Source organism: Miscanthus floridulus, chromosome 14 (assembly GCF_019320115.1).
Source record: "Miscanthus floridulus cultivar M001 chromosome 14, ASM1932011v1, whole genome shotgun sequence".
Taxonomy (NCBI): Eukaryota; Viridiplantae; Streptophyta; class Magnoliopsida; order Poales; family Poaceae; genus Miscanthus; species Miscanthus floridulus.
The window spans coordinates 9,908,417-9,927,558 of record NC_089593.1 but is presented as its reverse complement, the minus strand read 5'-3'; the positions used below and the strand labels follow the sequence as shown (position 1 = coordinate 9,927,558).

At 44.3% G+C, this 19,142-nt stretch overlaps 3 protein-coding genes across 4 annotated transcripts; 2 read left to right on the top strand and 1 right to left on the bottom strand.

The window, feature by feature from the left end:
- The first annotated feature begins 1,475 nt into the window (after positions 1-1,475).
- On the top strand, positions 1,476-5,718 carry LOC136504143 (putative receptor protein kinase CRINKLY4). The gene is made up of 3 exons (XM_066499013.1): positions 1,476-1,636; positions 1,872-2,049; positions 2,198-5,718. The coding sequence occupies exon 3, from the start codon at positions 2,256-2,258 to the stop codon at positions 4,962-4,964; it is 2,709 nt and encodes a 902-aa protein (XP_066355110.1). The 5' UTR covers positions 1,476-1,636; positions 1,872-2,049; positions 2,198-2,255; the 3' UTR covers positions 4,965-5,718.
- Positions 5,719-10,045: 4,327 nt separating this feature from the next.
- Positions 10,046-11,564, top strand: LOC136505728 (tetrapyrrole-binding protein, chloroplastic-like). The gene has a single exon (XM_066500871.1). The coding sequence runs from the start codon at positions 10,584-10,586 to the stop codon at positions 11,400-11,402; it is 819 nt and encodes a 272-aa protein (XP_066356968.1). The 5' UTR covers positions 10,046-10,583; the 3' UTR covers positions 11,403-11,564.
- Positions 11,565-11,814: 250 nt separating this feature from the next.
- On the bottom strand, positions 11,815-18,075 carry LOC136505726 (uncharacterized). 2 transcript variants are annotated; one of them, XM_066500868.1, is made up of 12 exons: positions 17,893-18,075; positions 17,090-17,166; positions 16,913-16,988; positions 16,736-16,808; positions 16,604-16,655; positions 16,463-16,524; positions 16,224-16,287; positions 15,778-15,835; positions 15,605-15,691; positions 13,980-14,073; positions 12,090-12,222; positions 11,815-11,981 (listed from the first exon to the last, which is right to left on the bottom strand). In XM_066500868.1, the coding sequence occupies exons 1-11, from the start codon at positions 17,991-17,993 to the stop codon at positions 12,130-12,132; spliced, it is 837 nt and encodes a 278-aa protein (XP_066356965.1). In that variant the 5' UTR covers positions 17,994-18,075; the 3' UTR covers positions 11,815-11,981; positions 12,090-12,129. The 2 variants fall into 2 exon arrangements, with proteins under 2 accessions (XP_066356965.1, XP_066356967.1); XM_066500870.1 differs by lacking the exon at positions 11,815-11,981 and having other exon boundaries at positions 12,110-12,222; positions 13,971-14,073.
- Positions 18,076-19,142: the final 1,067 nt, after the last annotated feature.

Here is a 19,142-nt window from a genome sequence, read left to right as displayed (position 1 = left end):
GAGTGGCAACATTCCTAATTTATTAATTATGCAGTATTGTTATTTGTACAATACTTTTTTCGAATGCATAATTGTTTTTATGGTCAAACTATTTCTATTCCTATTCTGTCATGTCAAGCCTTCTTTTGCTCTTGCCTCGTAACGATGTCTATCTTTTCAACTTGTATATACCTTTATTTTCGGTTGGAGTTTTTCCATGTACTTAACACCACTATGTGCCTCTATTGACCTTGTGCCTTACGGATAATAAACACTCGCTTAGCCAGATTTGTTTAAGGTTGATAAAGTGTGACTATTCTAACACACAAAAGTATTTTGCAACCTAATCTTTAACCCCATAAAAATCCTTAGTAAATTATAGAATGAAAAGAGAGTGCTAGAAAGACTCAATTTTTTCACGAGATATTGAAGTGTCAGTACTCTTTATTAGTTCTTGTTGGAGCATGAATTTTTTTAATGAGTTCATACCATTTTTATATTGATGATAGCAATGTTCCTAGTTCATGGGAACTATTGTTCCATGTTTAGCACAAAAATATTTAATATTCACTTGGAAAATTGTCACAAAGAGAAAATTATTTTTGTTTCAGAAAAGTGTTGTTATAGCTTCTTGGGTTGTGAAATTGGTACATGCTATTGTAAAAATGGCTTCTAGCTTCAATAGAAAAATATTCAACCTTAATAAAATATAAAAAATTCCATTTACTTATTTACAATGTACTATATATTTACTAGCCACTGATAGCGTCCAATAAAGAGAATAGATATAAAGTTTCTGTTATTTAAAATAAATGTTGTACTAGCCATTGATAGTGTCCAATGAAGAGAATAAATGTGAAATCAACAAGAATAAAAAAATAAACAGAAATGCTATACAACACATGTGTGTTTTAGCACAAAAAAACATATGGATTTTAGTCCACCAGATCGTTGCCTCGGTTTATCCACGTCCGTCAGATCTGCGTCCGTCAGGCACCAGCAGCACCAGCAGCGCACCAGCAGATCTGCGCTTCGAACGACCCATGACGCGACGCGACGACCCATGACGCGACACCAGCAGAGGCAGCAGTGCACCAGCAGCACCAGCAGCGCAGCACCGACACCAGCCAGGGACCACGACGCGATGACCCATGAAGAACGGGCAATGGAACCAACCCCTCTGTATTTTGTCCTTCCATAGAAAAAAATTGTTTTCCGTGATATGTGGATCTGTGATATTGTGATTGTCTTGAGGTAGAAGAATGCTAGAGGTAGAAGAAGGATGGAGGCTGTTGGATCTTAATCTTATGGTGCAAAAAATTTATGTGTTAGAATTGTATAAAACACATGGTTGTGCAGTAGACATACTCAAAATAAAAGGGAGAGAAAGAAAAATAAAAAAGACAGAAATTTTCAAAGAAACTGGAAAAAAAACGGCCCACATGAAGCCCGTGCGTTTTTTTTTTTTTTTTTGCGCCGTCGCCATTCCCCTTCCGTCCGCTTCATTCCTCTTCCTCCTCGCTTCATCCCTCTTCCTCCTCGTTCTGTCTCTCCCTCTCTCGCTCTCGCTCCCCTCTCGCTCTCAGACGCCGCCGCCGCCCTAAGCCAGGTGCTGAGGCTTTCGTTGGTCTCTTCGCCGGCGAGGAGCACCCACCAGGTACTCCCACCCCTTCTCTTCCCTTCCCTTATGCTGTGCGAAGCTGAGCACCGAAACCCTAACCTAAAGCTATTTATCTATTTGACAAGCCTCCTAACTTCGAAGTTTTTGCAAAAATTATTGGGTGTACATGTGCACACCCATGTCCCTTTACTGGATCCGCCCCCTGTACACATGTATTGCGCCTGCTAACTTCGTTTATTTCTTTTTTGTTTTAAAAAATTACCCCTTGTAGGTGCTAAAGAGAAAGGAAGGGGATCAGCAAATCGGTGCGCTGCTGTTCAAATGCTGGGGAGGAAATGAACAGATCAGGGGCCCTGGTAAAATGCTGCGCAGCGAGGGTGACTGATTGACTGGCCTCCCCCTCCCGCCAACCCCCTTTTCGTGCTTACTGGGATGCTGTCAGCATAAAGGTTCACCCTTTTTGACTCTTGTTTTTTTACCTATAATAAGACTCGCCTGATTCCTGTTGGTTCGGAGACAGTTTTTTTTTTAGTTTAGTATAATATATACGACGCATCTGATGCCTGTTGTTGCTAAGAAAAGCTAAAAAACATGCAGGAATCTTCTCGGCATTAGCCCCCGTGGCCGTGGCCGTGGCCGCCCCAAGTTTCAAGACATGGACCATGTGCCGGCTCTAGTTCTTGCCGTGTGCCTCCTGGCCTTGCTGCCTGGCTGGGCCTGTGGCCTTGGTTCCATGTCGTCCATCGCGGTGTCCTATGGGGAGGACGGTCCGGTGTTCTGTGGCCTCAACTCCGACGGCTCCCACCTCGTCGCCTGCTTTGGTGCGGACGCCTCCGTCCTGTATGGCGCCCCGCCCAACATCCCTTTCCTTGGCCTCACGGCGGGGGACGGGTTCGTGTGCGGCCTCCTGCTCGACACCAGGCAGCCGTATTGCTGGGGGAGCAACTCTTATGTCAAGAGCGGGGTGCCGCAGCCGATGGTCGAGGGCGCGAGGTACTCTGAGCTCAGCGCGGGGGACAACCACCTTTGCGCGTTGCGAGCGGCTGAAGATGGGGGCCGTGGTTCGAGCGCTGCTAGTGCTACGTCGTTGATCGACTGCTGGGGATACAATATGACCGCCACGCATGTCGTCGATGAAGCCGTGTCAACCGTTTCAGCCGGTTCCGTGTTCAATTGCGGTTTGTTTGCTCGGAACAGGACGGTGTTCTGCTGGGGCGACGAGACGGTGAGTGGTGTCGTTGGGCTGGCGCCGAGGGATGTGCGCTTCCAGTCTATCGGCGCAGGTGGTTACCATGTCTGTGGGGTGTTGGAGAATGCACAGGTGTTCTGCTGGGGCAGGAGCTTGGAAATGCAGCAGGTGGCACCGTCCAATGCTATCGGCAATGGTGATGTGAACATAGTGCCGATGGATGCGATGGTTGCTGTGGTCGGTGGGCGCTTCCATGCTTGTGGCATCAGGAGCCTTGACCACCAGGTGGCTTGCTGGGGCTTCACTCTTCATAACAGTACATCACCACCGAAAGGGCTGAAGATGTATGCGCTTGTGGCTGGGGACTACTTTACTTGTGGAGTGCCTGCTGAGACTTCGCTGATGCCAAGGTGCTGGGGCAACAGTGGGCCATTGGCTTTACCGATGGCCGTACCTCCTGGGATTTGTGTTCCTACTGCATGCAGCCATGGGTACTATGAGTATGTGAACCATGGTGAAGTTGGCAGCATCAAGGTGTGTAAGCCTGCAAACTCTAGACTCTGCTTGCCCTGTAGTACAGGTTGCCCAGAAGACTCGTACGAGTCATCCCCTTGCAATGCAACAACTGACCGTGTTTGCCAGTTTGACTGCTCGAGGTGTGCCACAGATGATTGCCTGTCATTCTGCTTATCACAGAAGCGGACCAAGAGCCGCAAGTTGATGGCTTTTCAGATGCGCATCTTTGTAGCAGAGATTGTGTTTGCTGTCATCTTGGTACTCAGCGTGTCAGTAATCTCTTGCCTGTATGTCCGGCACAAGCTTCGACATTGCCAATGTTCAAATAGGGAGCTGAGACTGGCTAAGAGCACAGCGTACTCTTTCCGGAAGGATAACATGAGGATCCAGCCTGATGTGGAGGATTTGAAGATCAGGAGAGCTCAAGAATTCTCCTATGAAGAGTTAGAGCAGGCAACCGGTGGCTTCTCAGAGGATTCACAAGTTGGCAAAGGCAGCTTTTCATGTGTATTCAAGGGCATACTGAGAGATGGGACAGTGGTTGCTGTGAAGCGTGCAATAAAAGCATCAGATGTGAAGAAGAGCTCAAAGGAGTTTCACAATGAACTTGACCTCCTATCCAGGCTCAACCATGCACATTTGCTGAACCTGCTTGGTTACTGCGAGGATGGCAGTGAGAGGCTCTTGGTTTATGAGTTCATGGCTCATGGATCCCTGTACCAGCATCTGCATGGCAAGGATCCAAACTTGAAAAAGCGACTGAACTGGGCAAGGCGGGTCACCATTGCTGTCCAGGCTGCTAGGGGAATTGAGTACTTGCATGGCTATGCTTGCCCTCCTGTAATTCACCGGGACATCAAGTCTTCAAACATATTGATTGATGAGGATCACAATGCGCGTGTTGCTGACTTTGGTCTATCTATATTGGGTCCTGCAGATAGCGGTACCCCACTGTCCGAGCTGCCAGCAGGGACTCTTGGCTACCTTGATCCTGAGTACTACCGTCTCCACTACTTGACTACAAAATCTGATGTCTACAGCTTCGGGGTTGTTCTCCTGGAGATACTGAGTGGCAGGAAAGCAATTGACATGCAGTTCGAGGAAGGGAACATTGTGGAATGGGCAGTACCACTGATCAAAGCAGGGGACATTTTCGCCATCCTTGATCCAGCCTTATCACCTCCCTCAGACCTTGAGGCCCTCAAGAAGATTGCTTCTGTGGCATGTAAGTGTGTCAGAATGCGGGGGAGAGATCGTCCTTCCATGGATAGGGTGACAACAGCTCTAGAGCATGCCCTTGCACTGCTGATGGGCAGTCCCTGCATTGAGCAGCCAATTCTGCCGACTGAGGTTGTTCTTGGAAGCAGCCGCATGCACAAGGTATCACAGATGTCCTCTAACCACTCTTGCTCAGAGAACGAGCTTGCTGACGGGGAGGACCAGCGGATCGAGTACAGGGCACCTTCCTGGATAACATTTCCTAGCGTGACCTCATCACAGAGGAGGAAATCATCTGCATCTGAAGCTGACATCGTTGGCCGAAGGACCACAGATGGTAGGAATGTCGGGAGCAGCATAGGTGATGGACTGCGGTCACTGGAGGAAGAAATCGCTCCGGCTTCACCACAAGAGAACCTGTACTTGCAGCACAACTTCTGAAGAAATTTCAGGAGCTGCAGAAACCAGAGCAGTGACTTTCTGCCATTGCTGAGCAACATTTTAAGTTCGGACTTCATGCCCTGTTGCTAAATCCAAATGCATTATGGTGTTTATAAGTCCTATATAGTAGGAGGCTGTCTAAAAACAGAGAGCTAACTAGTACTGTAAGAAAATTTTTTAGCATCCAGAAGCATTCCATTGTAGATTCATATGGTCCCTTTCTTTTCCTGGTACAGTCTATCTTCTGATGTCTGCAGTTGATGGACTGTCTTGTATCCGTAGCATGCAAAACTGTGTAGTTTCCTTAATCCTTCAGATCATCTCTTTGGTTCGCGATGCTGTTTCTGCAAGCTAAACGGCAGTAGCTTTGGGAACCAACTGCATGTCTGGGACACCATGTTCAACATTCTTTCACAGTTTCAACTTGTGTTCTTGTGGAAGGTTCCTTCAGTTGCTTGATTTGTGATTCGCAGTAACAGGTTGGCTGCCCATTCTTCTCTTCAGGGACAGGTGACTAGGTTTGTGATTCTCAGAGGTCTACCTCAGCAATGGCTACTGTCATGTTCCATGATCTGTTTAGGATGCTGTTTTCAACACAATGAAAGACAGGTTGTTGCTGACCAATTAATGTTGCTTGGACATAACAAACTTGCCATTATGTCTGATGTCTGATGCCAATGCTTCTTTCAGAAGTCATCTTTGTAAGGCCGTACGTACTGAATGAATTTTATTGCTTCTGGGACAGAAAAGATACCATCAATAATGTCTCTTGCTTTCATCTTTAATCCCTTGCGATCAATGTTGGCTTTCGCCTGGGACAAGAGCGGTGTTGCAAATATCATAATGCTTTTAGCTCTACTCTTTATGGAGAATCTGAAGAAAGGAAAAAAACAAAATTGGGATGACGAGTAGGGACTTGCCTCGTATGCAAAATTTCAACATTTTCAATACAGCCTTCGATATAATTAGCTTGTTGGCCTATGTCGACAGTCTTCATCAATATAATTAGCACACGGTGGAAAATTTAACTTCAACCATCAATCACCAATGTTAAGTTTGCCTTGAACAGTAATTTTACATTATACCAACTCCGTTGTATTTTGTACACGCATCTTGTACCAGTAGCACTATTTTGTGACTGTATGTGGCATTTTTCTTTTGTATCAAAAAAGCTGTTTCCCCTTCAAAAACTCTATATGATACAGGTTACACGTGGACAACCCACAAGATGATGTATAAGAACCAGCAGCTGCCTTTTATTGAAGATGCCCAAGATTAGAGGTGAATTGAGCTAATTCTAAAATTCTTTGTAATAATTAAACCCTACACTTAGTCCACTTCACCCCTTGTATATAGAATGTGTTTCTATTGTTCTATCGCACAAAAGTTTTGCACCCTATGTTCCAATCCTACTCTAGCATGACAATTCTATTAATGTAAAGACAATAAATGAATTGCTCAAATGTAAATGCTCAAAGTAAAGAGAGGAAAATGAACGCGGCGATGTTTTCTCGAGGTATCGGAGAGTCGCCACTCCCCACTAGTCCTCGTTGGAGCACCCGCGTAAGGGTGCTCCTCTCCCTTGATCAACGCAAGGATCAAGTGCTCTCTTCGGACTGATTCTTCGACGCTCCGTCGCGGTGAATCGCCAACAACCGCTCACAACTTAAGCTGGGTCATCCACAAGCTCCGCTGGATGATCACCAAACTCCCAATCACCACCGAGCCGTCTAAGTGATGGCAATCACCAAAAGTAACAAGTACAAACTCTCATTTGACCACGACAAGCCTAGTGAGAAGGGTGGATGCACACTTGCTACTCTCCTTGCACTAATGAGGACCTTAATATTGGATTCTCAAATATCAATCATCTCACTAGGCTCTTACTCTTCTTTGCACTCTCGAGGGTGTTTCTCAGCTAAACAAATAGGCAAGAGACCTCACATGGACGAGTGGAGTAAGTATTTATACCCCCTCATTCAAAACATAACGTTTGGAGGTTGAGTCAGCGCTCTGCGAGGTAACCGGACGCTCCGGTCAGTTATCCCCGCCACTGTGTCAGAAAGAGCCGTTAAGTTCTGATCGGACTTTGACCAGCGTCCGGTGAAGAAAAACGCTCTATGGAACCTTACTGATGTTGACCGGACGCTGGCACACAGAGTCCGGTCACTTCACTGTTCAGCGTCCGGTCAGTTACCGGATACTGACCAGTGTCCGGTCAGCACTGACCGGACGCGTCCGGTCAAGAAAATCCTTCTCTGGAACCTCTCTGGAGTTGACCGGATGCTGGCACCCAGCGTCCGGTCCATCTTCACTCAGCGTCCGGTCAGTACCAGATGTCTACAGTTGATCAAATGAACTGACTGGACTCTCCCTCCAGCGTCCGGTCACAAACAGACCAGCGTCCGGTCAATCATTTAACCCTCCATTCACTTCCAACTCAAAATTTTATGTGAATGAAGTTTGCTCCAATTGATCTTAGGGCTACTCCTGAGCTACCTAGTGCTAGATTTGACAAGTGTGCACCACATCTAACACACTAGACTCAGGGGGTGTTTGGTTCTTTAGTCGCTCCTAAAATTTATGTCACATCGAATGTTTAGATGCTAATAAGGAGCATTAAATATAGATTAATTACAAAACTAATTACATAGATGGAGGCTAATTTTCGAGATGAATTTTTTAAGCCTAATTAATCTGTCATTAGCACATGGTTACTGTAGCACCACGTTGTCAAATCATGGACTAATTAGGCTTAAAAGATTCGTCTCGCAAATTAGTCGCAAGTTATACAATTAGTTTCGTAATTAGTCTATGTTTAATACTCCATACATGTGTCTAAACATTCGATGTGACAGGAATTTTAGGAGGAGGTGAGGTAACCAAACAGGCCCTCACCTAGGTCAAGCTACTAGTCCATATCCCCCTTAATAGTACGGCCAAAGGAAAAACAAAGTCCTAAACTACTCTAAGTATCTCTTCAACACCAAACGATACTTAGAACTAGTTCGTCCTCAACCTTGTCGTCCATCCTTTGAAAACCAAAACGATTTCCATCGACGGGGGCATGACAACCATGATTGTCCAATCAATTGTCATTATTATGACCTAACTTAAATTGCCTATGCAAAACACACGTTAGTCATAGTAATCTCGTGTCGTCATTAATCACCGAAACTTAACTAGGGACCTAGATGCTTTCAAACTGGAAAAAAGAGCTGGCTAACTGTTAGCTAAGGATGTTCGGATCCAAATAATTAATAGGTGATTGGATTGGTGGATTGTCCATAATGTCTTTTGCCCATCTATTAGCTAAAATTATCTGGATTTGACATCTAATGAGACAACCGTCAGCTGGGTAACGTAGTTGGCTAATAGTTAGTTGGGCTATTAGATGTCCTATTTGAGTAATTATTAGAGCTAACGGATCTAAACAGATCCTAAAGCACATGACACGTCTTCGAGAGTTTTCTAATTTTTTCACTAAAAACTCCATGTTTTTCAACTCATAAGGAGTTATTGGAAAAAAAAAGTCATCTCCAATAGTACCTAATATTTCACTTTAAAAAATTAAAAATTGATCCCACTTAAGCCTTTTTTTTGCGGTTTTTTTTTTCCCGCTCGAAGGTCGAACACGTCGGGCTCGAACACGTCGCCGTCCAACGCCGCCGTCTCACCGGCCTTCTTCACAGGCACCTGCTCAAGCTCCGGCGCGGCCTCGAGCGCCGCTCGGCGGGCGTCGTCCAGGCCCGAGAGCGCGGACGGCGGCGGCACGGCGAGCAGACACACGGAGCCCAGGGCGAGCATCGCGGCGTCATGCGCGCGCGCCGCCGTCTCCGTGGCGAGGTAGGTGCCGAGCCACAGCCGCGCGCCGCGCTTCCCCGGGACGCGCACCTCGCACACCCACCGGCCCGCGGCGCACGCCGAACTTGGTGCGCCCCGCGAGGCGCTTCTTGGGCGGAGGCTGCGGCGGGGAGGACGAGGACGACGACGCCGAGGTGGAGGTGGAGGTGGAGGACGAGGAGGTCGCGTGCTGCTGGAGCCGGCCCATGTCCATGGCTGCGCGCTGCTGATCCCTGCCGGTGGCTTCGCGCGAAGGAGGGAGCGGCGGCAAAAGAAGGCGCGGGAACGCCGTATCCGCGCGACGGAGACCTCTTCTTTCAATTTGTTCTGTGCAAGGTCTGGTTCTTAGAACACAATGCATCATGTGGGTAATAGATCTCATTACTAGCGGTAAGCCGGTAAGTAGCTTTTTCAGTCTTTAAAACCTTGTATGGTGAGGGTATCTGTAGGTGAGCTCTGGTGGGTGGCGAACACTCGAAAGAGAGAATGATCAGTTTGATCTTCAATGAACACATTTTTCACATGTGGTTTTGGCCAAATTGTCTTTCTTTAATACTGACTATCATTTTCCATGATAAATATCTGATATGGTGCATTGTTTTGAGTGTCTTTATTCATAAAATAAACAATAATTTAGAGCCTTATTTATGGAGAAATTTGGACTTTTCTTATTGTATTTACCATTTAAAAGCAAGTGCATTCCCACGCCTTGCCTGATTAAACGAGATAGCATACGTGGCCTACGAAATAAACAGACAAGCAAAGCTCTGCCGTCCAGACCCGAGAGCATCTGATGTCCTTGATAGGCGCAGTAGATTTACATGGACCAGTTCCGTAGACCCAGAAACTTGCCAACTCCCCGCAATGGGTGCCACTATTTCGAAAGTTTAGATGATTTTTTTTTTTTTAAAAAGGGTTCCATTTTGTCCTCGCAAAAAAAAGCTTCCATTTTGTGGCTGCTGATTTCTAGGAAAAGAAGAAAACGGCAACCGATTATTCAAGTTGAACGTCACACCCACGTCATATAGGAAGCTTACACCTGGTTCAGCGCTCTCCAAATAATATAGGAAGAACTACATAGAAGAAATAGAACAGGAGGTGGAAATTTTATGGCAAACTTTACCATCTTATTCCTGGCGCTGATCATGTCATTTTGAATGTCGAGATTCCAGAAAGAGCTTTTACATGTTGCAAATGACCTATAGGTAAACTTCAGTTTCTACTAGCAAACTAGCCACCTTTACATGCAAAATCCATGTACATATCGAACCTTATATTCATTATCTTAATAAAAAAGGGTTAAACCAAAATCATGGCTAAAAGAACTGGTTAAGCAAGGATTCAATTCCATGTTTTCTTCTCCAGGAGAGAGGGGGAAAAAATGGAAGCGCCATATACCTGGAACTGTCCTATGGACCCAGAGTACCCACCTCACTCTCACTTGGCATATTATCTCTGTTGGGCTGTTTGTCATCATAGCCAGTATCCTCATCTCACCCAGAACCCACCAATCACAGCCCACCTTTGTATTCTCTCCCAGATGTACCCCCTACAAAACCACCACCAAAATGTCCCACAACCCTTGAGGCCTTGACACAAGACACGCACAAAGGTGGGCCGTCACAAGAACACACACACAAAAGGCAAAGGCAACAGTCTCCATTCTCCACACCACACGACCACCAGCTCAGCTCTCACTAAACCCCATCCACTCCTTTATCATCGTCTGCCTCCCTCCCTCTCCATTCTCAGCTCAGCTGCGTCCTCCCGCCATCCATGGCAAATGCTTCTCTGCAATCCTTTCTTCTCCCCCAGCACCATTCTTTCGCCAGCACCGGCGGCAGCCATGACGGCTCCCCTTCTACCCTGCTCAAGCTCTCCACCAACACCAGCGGCAGCATTTCATTCAGGCTCCACCCCAACACCTCCCGCTCGGTGACCACAACCTCGACCACCAACTCGTCAGCTCCAACTCCAGTGGCCCCGGCAACATCAGCAGCAGAAGAAGACTCGTCACCGGCCCCCTCCCTCGACCTCCTCGGCCGCCAGCTCGCGGCGGGGGACTACCGCCAGGCCGACGAAACCACCCGGGCGCTCATCATCGACCTCGCTGGCGAGTCCGCGAGGCGCCGAGGGTACGTCTTCTTCTCCGAGGTCCAGTTCATCTCCGCCGAGGACCTTCACGCCATTGACGAGCTCTGGAAAGAGCACAGCAATGGCAAGTTCGGGTACAGCGTGCAGCGGCGGCTCTGGGAGAAATCGCAGCGTGACTTCACCCGCTTCTTCATCAGGGTCGGCTGGATGAAGAAGCTGGACACAGAGGTACAGCAGTACAACTACAGGGCCTTCCCTGACGAGTTCATGTGGAAGATGAAGGATGACACACCTGAGGGTCACCTGCCGCTCACCAATGCCCTCAGGGGCACACAGCTCCTGGGGAACATCCTCACCCACCCGGCCTTCCAGGAGGAGAACCAGGAAGACGAAGCTGCAGCTGCAGCAGAGAGTGCCACCACTGGTCAAACCAAAGATGATAACAAAGGGAGGGAGAGACCAAAGTTCATGAGAGATTTCAAGCCTGATTATTCCTTTTGATTGAGGCTGGCAAAAAAGGGCATGGGAGTTTGTGATGCAGAGATGCTGGCATGGTGTAATTGATTTGAAAGATCATGTATCTGTAGTTCTGTTTAGGTTACTTTGTCTTATAAAACATGCATGAAAGATTGTGCAATATATATTACTGATATAATTGGTTCAGGTGTTTGGTCTGCACATGATGCTTGAGACAAGGAGAAATAGGCTGCTCAGGATAGCCACAAATATTAATTATGAGGAACCATGGATGCAATGCGTCTCTATCACACTCTACTGGTATCTATATAGACCAACGCACTGCCGTCTGCATGCATTTTCATTCAGCATGCAACATCCTACTAAATACCATGCAAAGATTTGCAGGTACTCCATTTCCTTCTGCATCCATGATGCTTCTCAAAAATAGGAGCAGATCTTTGCAGGTACTCCATTTCATTTTGCATCTATGATCCTTCCCAAAAATAGGAGCAGAGTAGGATGTTCTTTTTGAGGCAACCTGCAACCAGTACATAAAAAGGTTGTTCATCATGGGAGTGATGGAGAACCATCGGTTTTCAGCTTATCACCTCCACTTGTTTCCTGTCAAGTGAACACGACTGACATGAGCAAACCTACTTTGTCCACATCTTGGCACTTGGCAATTAAATGAGCCTAAAGCATGATAGAAAGTTTTTCAGAGAAAACTACCCCTCTACTGTCTTATGAGTGTCGCATTCCTTTTCCCTTCTCAAGCGCATGGACAGAGCCTTCGAGTATGCTGATGCGAACCATCACATGTGAGCCGCTCATCCATCTGCATGTATAAGCATGCTCCTGGATTCTGAAATAGAAACCAGAAGAAAGTCAGTCAGTTCCACTTCCACATTTTAATTGACCATTTTATGTTTATTAGCAAAACATCAAAGTAGAAAGCACAAACATATAACTGAAAAAATCTAGTCAATAGGCACTACCAGCATCCCTCGTGTAGCATTGAGAGCTTAACTTCGGCAATTCCTAATATTGCTAAATCAGGCATGCATCGATACCATAAGCAACAAATACACTTTTCATTATTTAAATTAAAATAGAGGCATAAAAGTTAAATTCATGAATCTAATTTTGCACATATTCTGAGTCTTTGATTGCAGGAAAAACCAATAAATGACAACAAAACGTAAGATTCCTTTTGGAAGGTATCTAACAAAAAGATAAAGAACACAGTTTAGGTGGCTTTAAGGACTGGTGTTGCTGCTATAATTTTTTTTCTTCCAAAAGTAGCCTGATAAATTTCTCCTCAATCCACCAAATCCTCTCATTTATCACCACCCACTGTCATGTGCGTGAAGTTCTAGATCTTGCATCCAAATCCCATTTGGTATGACACCAACTAGATGTTTGTGGTGCTGTCTCAACTTTGTTAGTGCCAAAGCAGAGACATGATAATATCTGAGATAATAAGCTTGATCATTTAAGTATGTTAAAATCAAAGCTGAAGTTAAGTAGATGTATCCAATTGAGGCAGAGAAAAACATCGGTTTGATGGGATCATTGGTATGACCAGACAAAGGCCGTGTTTGTTTCGGATTAAAATCTGATTCTCGGTTGGCCTGCTGCAGGGTATTTGGCAGACGGTGGGCAAAATCACGCGGTGGGTGAACAGAGCACAGTTCATTTTCTGCAGTGGGCAAACAGGAGCTCGGCAACCACGGCTGTGTAAACGCAGCTCGATTCTCAGGAGAGTGGAAACAAACACACCTAAAGTAGCTATTGTGGCTTGGATAGCTGGGCAAACAACGAATTTTGTCAGCCCCCAAAAAGTATATGTAATGGTACTCTTCAGATGGCTAGGTCAGAAGGATCACCTTGTGAAGATAAATAGATTGGAAGCCAAGTTATCTCTTTAATTAAGAATATGTCTGTTGCAAGTTAGGAAGGTAGGATCATATCTAAAAGATCCCATCAATAGTTGACCTAAGGGCCAAGTTATCTCTATATATATAAAATGAAGGGGGTATATCATGGCTCAAGTTCATTAAGGAGAAGCGAAGGGCTAGCCCCTTCAGCTCTCAGCTCTCCAGATCCCCTGTGCTGCCTCGTACATTCCTAGCCATAAGCCCATAACACTTTGTTGGTTAAATGGCTGACTATTTTCAGAAATTGGAGCAAGCACAGCACAGTGAATGTCAGTTTGAAGTAAGTGATAAACAGCATAATCAGAAGAGTACACAAGATATCCTATCCAATATGACCTGAGTATGAAAACATCCATTTCTTTCTTCTTAATATAATGAAGCGCAGTTCTCATGCGTTTTCAAGAAAATGAAAGCATCCATTTTCAGCCTTGTTTGGATACCCTCGTATCTACCTCAATCCACATGGGTTGAGATGGATTGGAGTGTAATTTAAACTTACACTCCAATCCACCTCAACACATGCGGATTGAAGATTTGAAGTGAATACACAAGTATCAAAACAAGCCTTTCTAGATATAAAACCTATAACAGTCTGCTTGTCGTGAAACAGTTAAATATGAAAATGAGATAGACAATAGTCCAAGATTGATTTTAAAAAAAAAAAGAAAAATACCATTCATACCAAGCTGATTGGAGCTTCATCAACAACTTCGGCGGGTTGGTCTGGTCCAAGGCTGGGAAAGCAGCCACTCTTGCATCTCATATATTTCTGCAAACTGGTTTGAATAATTCAGCTCAAGTGAGTGTTATCCTGCACGTATGGATGAACAGAAAAACACATACAGAGAAACACAAACATTGCTCCAGTTTATATTATCCAATCTCAAGAAAGTTTCCTTGGGAATCGGGATGATGATCTAACATCGACGAATTTATTGGCCATCAACTGAGAATGTGATGATGGATGTATTTTCACATCAAGAACAAAATCTAGAACTAACAAGCTCCCAAGCTAACAAGAACACTACTAAACAAGAACAAATACTTCCTATCATGAAAGACCTACTAACAAAATGATCAAGGGTACATAGGATCCAGATGAGGTCCACGTCCACAACATATTTTCCCAACAATTTATAGCAACAATATTACTGACAGTGCTAATGATGTCATGCAGGCTTAATAGAAGTTATATCTGCTTTACATTAGAGCAAGGTGTACCCTTCAATTTTCAATGTGGGTCTTATAAATTATAATGCTATAGCAACTATGGAATAATTCACACAGATTGTACAAAAAACAGGCTAACCATACCAACACAACGGTGATTTCTTAGCATTCACCACTTTGTGAGCTACAGGCACAAGAGGCCCATCTCTTCCCAGCAATTTTTTGAGGGGGGGATAAAATTTTCCTCACCTATTCTTCATTTAAACAAGTAACTGATAATAGTTAATGACTTGATGATATCAAACTTGGCTGGCACTGCTTATGTATACATTTCCAATAGGGCTGGTTATGACATCACATTCAAATTGGAGGACAACTGGAAATGGAAGTTAGTTGTTGTTTCTCTAGGATAGCAAAACCTCACAACTGATGTGCCAAGATCCGAATTGGATCCTAATGTGCTTATGCCAAGGTCAAATTCAGATGGCATCACCTCTGGGACAGTATCTTGTGTAATTCTCCCGTCTTCCCCTATCCTTTCAGGTATAAAGCTTACGTGGACCCTAGTCAAAATTCATATTCATTCAATAATAAATATACACCCAGCCTAACTGTTGTCAGGGCAGGGCTAGACTCAGCACACCCTCACCTCCCCATTTTGCTCCATATTCCCAATTCAGTCTATATGGGATGTTCCTTTTCCAGAGACCTAGACATCTGTCATACTCTCACCCAATAGCATAACCCAAACCTAGGACAAGTAACATATGCACCCTCAGCAGAACTTCCATGCACAAGGACATAAAAAATTTAGGATGTCAATGTAAATTGTGTTGGTGCTGACAGATTGATAGCAGTTGAAAATTGAAAAAATACATGTAAATAGCAAAAGACGTTTATCAAGTTTGTATGTAACAGCCTGGAATGTTTCAGACTTCACTATAATACTGATGGTCCCGTCCAGATACAGTCTACTTGGCTATTCAATTGATAAGTTATGCAATCAAAATGGAACTTGCTACATGGCTAGTCGGCTAAACAGAATTGCTATAGTGTGGCATGTCATTTGTAATTTGAGGATAATTGATTGACCTGCAACGATGGATGTAATTTGAAGATACACTATTGGACTCTTACATCTCGCATTTGTTCAGCACAGAGAGCCTGCTTGGAACACATGACTGTCCTCTTACTTTGCAAACCAAGCTGCAGGATTCCCCGGACCTAAATTCCATTTGAGATTTCATAAAGCAGTTCCCAGGTCCACATTCACTTTAGAGAAAGAAGGTGCTTAAAGTGGAAAGCCTTACCTTCCTACTACAACATTAATGCCCAACAACTTTGATACAGAACTAGATTCAGTTGATCCTGGAGAATGTTTACATTCCATGATCATTTCCAACCATATAATTCAAAAAAAATGCATCATAAGCACTAGGAATAGACAGAAGGTAGAGCTCCTGCCACAGACTTTCTGTCCAGATTTAAGTCTAAGATAATAGGCCAATATACTTTGGCTATCAAAACTCTCAAGCATTCGTTTATAAAGACAATAAGTCAATAGATGAAATTACATCGGGTGTCCAGCCATGATTCCAGACCATAGCATATGTTACATATTTCTAGTAAATCTAATGCTGCTAGCAGTGAATATTTGAGAACATGGTAATTCCAGTCTACAAGTAATGACCTGAGAACATGTTACAAATGATAAGTTGTAATATAGCCAAGAAATATAGTTCATAGTTTGTCATACCTGATGAATTTTGCTGCACTGAAAAACAGTGATGGAAGTCACTGGCATAGGCATTTTCATGAACCTGGTAAATCGAAAGAACAACTTAGTTTGAACTTCTTTGGACAAGCAATTGTTGTAACAAACATTAAAAGACACGAAACTGAAAAAACTACTTGTTTTAGTTTAAACAAAAAAATATGCCGTAAAGTAAAAGAATTATTGTACTGGGCACTTAGGGGGGAGTGGGGAGGCAGTACCACACTTGCAGAGCTATGGCGGCATCTTCCCATGCACAAATCGAAAACATTTGTGTATGTTCCTGAAGAAAATTAACGGGAAACTTCATTTGCCATATTCCAAATTCACCAATTAGCAATTGATAACTTCAAGCATCTTACCAGCAGTAACTGGCTTAGCTACCTTCAGCTTCAGCACATCTTCTTTCTTGATCTGTCAAAAAGGTTGAGTAAAATATTTATGAAACAATTCATTTTTGTTTTCCAGACCTGGTACTACTTATTAGGATTTACCTTAGAAGGATTCAAACAGCAAGAAACACAATATTCATATGAATTGCAGCACTGTAAATCAACTTTGCAGCCCCTGGATTATGTCATGAAGACTTATGTCAGACTTTGCAGGGTAACCAGTTTTGATGGAGTGTTACATATAAATATAATATGGTAAAATGAAAATAGAAAACTCACTGGCAGGAAAAGCGGTCCCCTGTTGTTGGGCAGCAGTGAGACCATGGATTGATTGAAAGTGCAGAACATACATAACCTGCAAAGGGAAGTGTTTTATCAGAGAGATGGTTGTCAGATAGTGCAGCATTTATAGGAAAAAATATCTAAGCATGCAAGACAAAGGTGCAGGAGAATTGCCATTATCATCAGAGATCAGATGGCGCCCCTGAACAGTGCTTCTGCACACAACTGGTTCAATAAAGCCAATGTCCTTCCTGCACAATATTTGAAGTTCTTTCCTTAGCTTTACTGAAATATAAACTGTAAAATTTCTCTCATATTCAGAATGACAAGAATATCCCAATACTAGACTGAAGCAATTCACTGATACGCATGCTGCCTTATGCCATGAAAAAATTGTCCACTTGTAGCTAGCTAACTGCTCTCCACCTTTACACTGAAACATTTGTCTTCGTCCCTTCCCTTTCATCTACCTCTCTTTCTTCTTTACTTGCCTAATCCGCACTCCTTCCTTCCACAATTCCATCCCACATAAGCTTCCTCGTCCTTCCCTCGTCTAATCCTACATTCCTTCTGCTAGCGATTTGTGACAATGAACTCAAATCAAACAGACCAACAATAAAGGACAAAGCTGAACATTGTCAAAGGTTATGGGGATATTTTCATGATAATCAAAGAAGGTAAATGCCAATAATATTTCACAATGTATCAGCTTTTTCCCAAACAGTGGCACAATGTACTGAAACGAATTTGAATCGTCAAAATTAGCTTGGCATTCACCTTCCCCCCATCTCACAGTATACATCAATACTAGAATCAAGCATGGGGTCCCAGCCCGTGACCAAGTGAATCCTGACTGGTGCAACTACTCGCCTTTATCTACAAGGAACTTTCAACTGCTGAACATCGAGTGCGTGCGACGAGCACGGGCAAAGGATTCGGGGCCCTGGCAACGGTAGGAAGGAGAGTGCGGATCTCACCGGATACCGGAGACGGGGGTAGGGAAGCAGGCGCAGGCCGCGACGGCGACGGCGGCGGCGAGGCGGAGGATCCGGCCGAGGGGAGGGCGCGGACTGGCCATCCCGGCAGCGGAATCGACGACGCACAAGCGAATTGGGCCCCTTTTTCTTTTTGAACAAAACTTTCTCAGCCGCTCTGCTTGCTTGCCATTGCCACGGTGCCGTTTCGCCGTTGAACTAAGGTGCTGTTTGGTTTTTGGGCCGGTACCTGTTTACAGTGCAATCCGGTCCCATTGGACTTTGTTTGGTTCGAGCGGCCCGTAAACGATCGTTACCAGCCCATACAATCCGAATATCCTGGTAGCTGATCCCATCCCCGACCAGAATCGTCTCCTCCTTCCCACGGCTAGGACCAAAGTTTCTCCTCATTTTTGTTAGAGACGATTACCTGTACGCCATTATAAAAGTTCGAAAGGATCTACGTGTCATTGAAATTTTGAAAAGTTCCTCAGTACCCTCGCCCGAAGTTTCTTTTACCTACGTGCCACTTTCGTTAGTTTTCCTTGTAACCGCAAGCGGAAAAGACGATTTTGCCCTCAGCTATAGAATGCATCAAAATTTTCATTCTTTCCTCAGGTGCCACTGTAACTTCCTGTGATTCAAAAAACTTCACTTTTTTCTATGTACCACTATGAAAAAAATCATGGTAACAGCTTGTACGTGTGCATGTGAAAACTTTAATAATTATAATAAATTCGAAATGCATCCAAAAAAAATTTCACATGCACACGTACAAGCTGTTACCATGATTTTTTTCATAATGGTACAGAGAAAAAAGTGAAGTTTTTTGAATCACAGGAAGTTACAGTGGCACCTGAGGAAAAAATAAAAATTTTGATGCATTCTATAACTGAGGGCAAAATCGTCTTTTCCGCTTGCTGTTACAAGAAAAACTAACGAAAGTGGCACGTAGGTAAAAGAAACTTCGGACGAGGGTACTGAGGAACTTTTCAAAATTTCAATGACACGTAGATCATTTCGAACTTTTATAATGGCGTACAGGTAAAAGGCCCTTTTTGTTATGGCCTCTCCTAACTAACGTAACCCTTCTCTTCTAATATACGAGGTTTTTAGGTAACATAGGCCCTGTTTAAATGCACCAGCTAAACTTTAGTCGTAGCGAATCCAAACAGTCCACAGTTAAACCTAGCTAAATTTAAGCTAAAGGCCAAAATGTATACAATTCCTTTAGCTGTTTCAACCCACCTAAG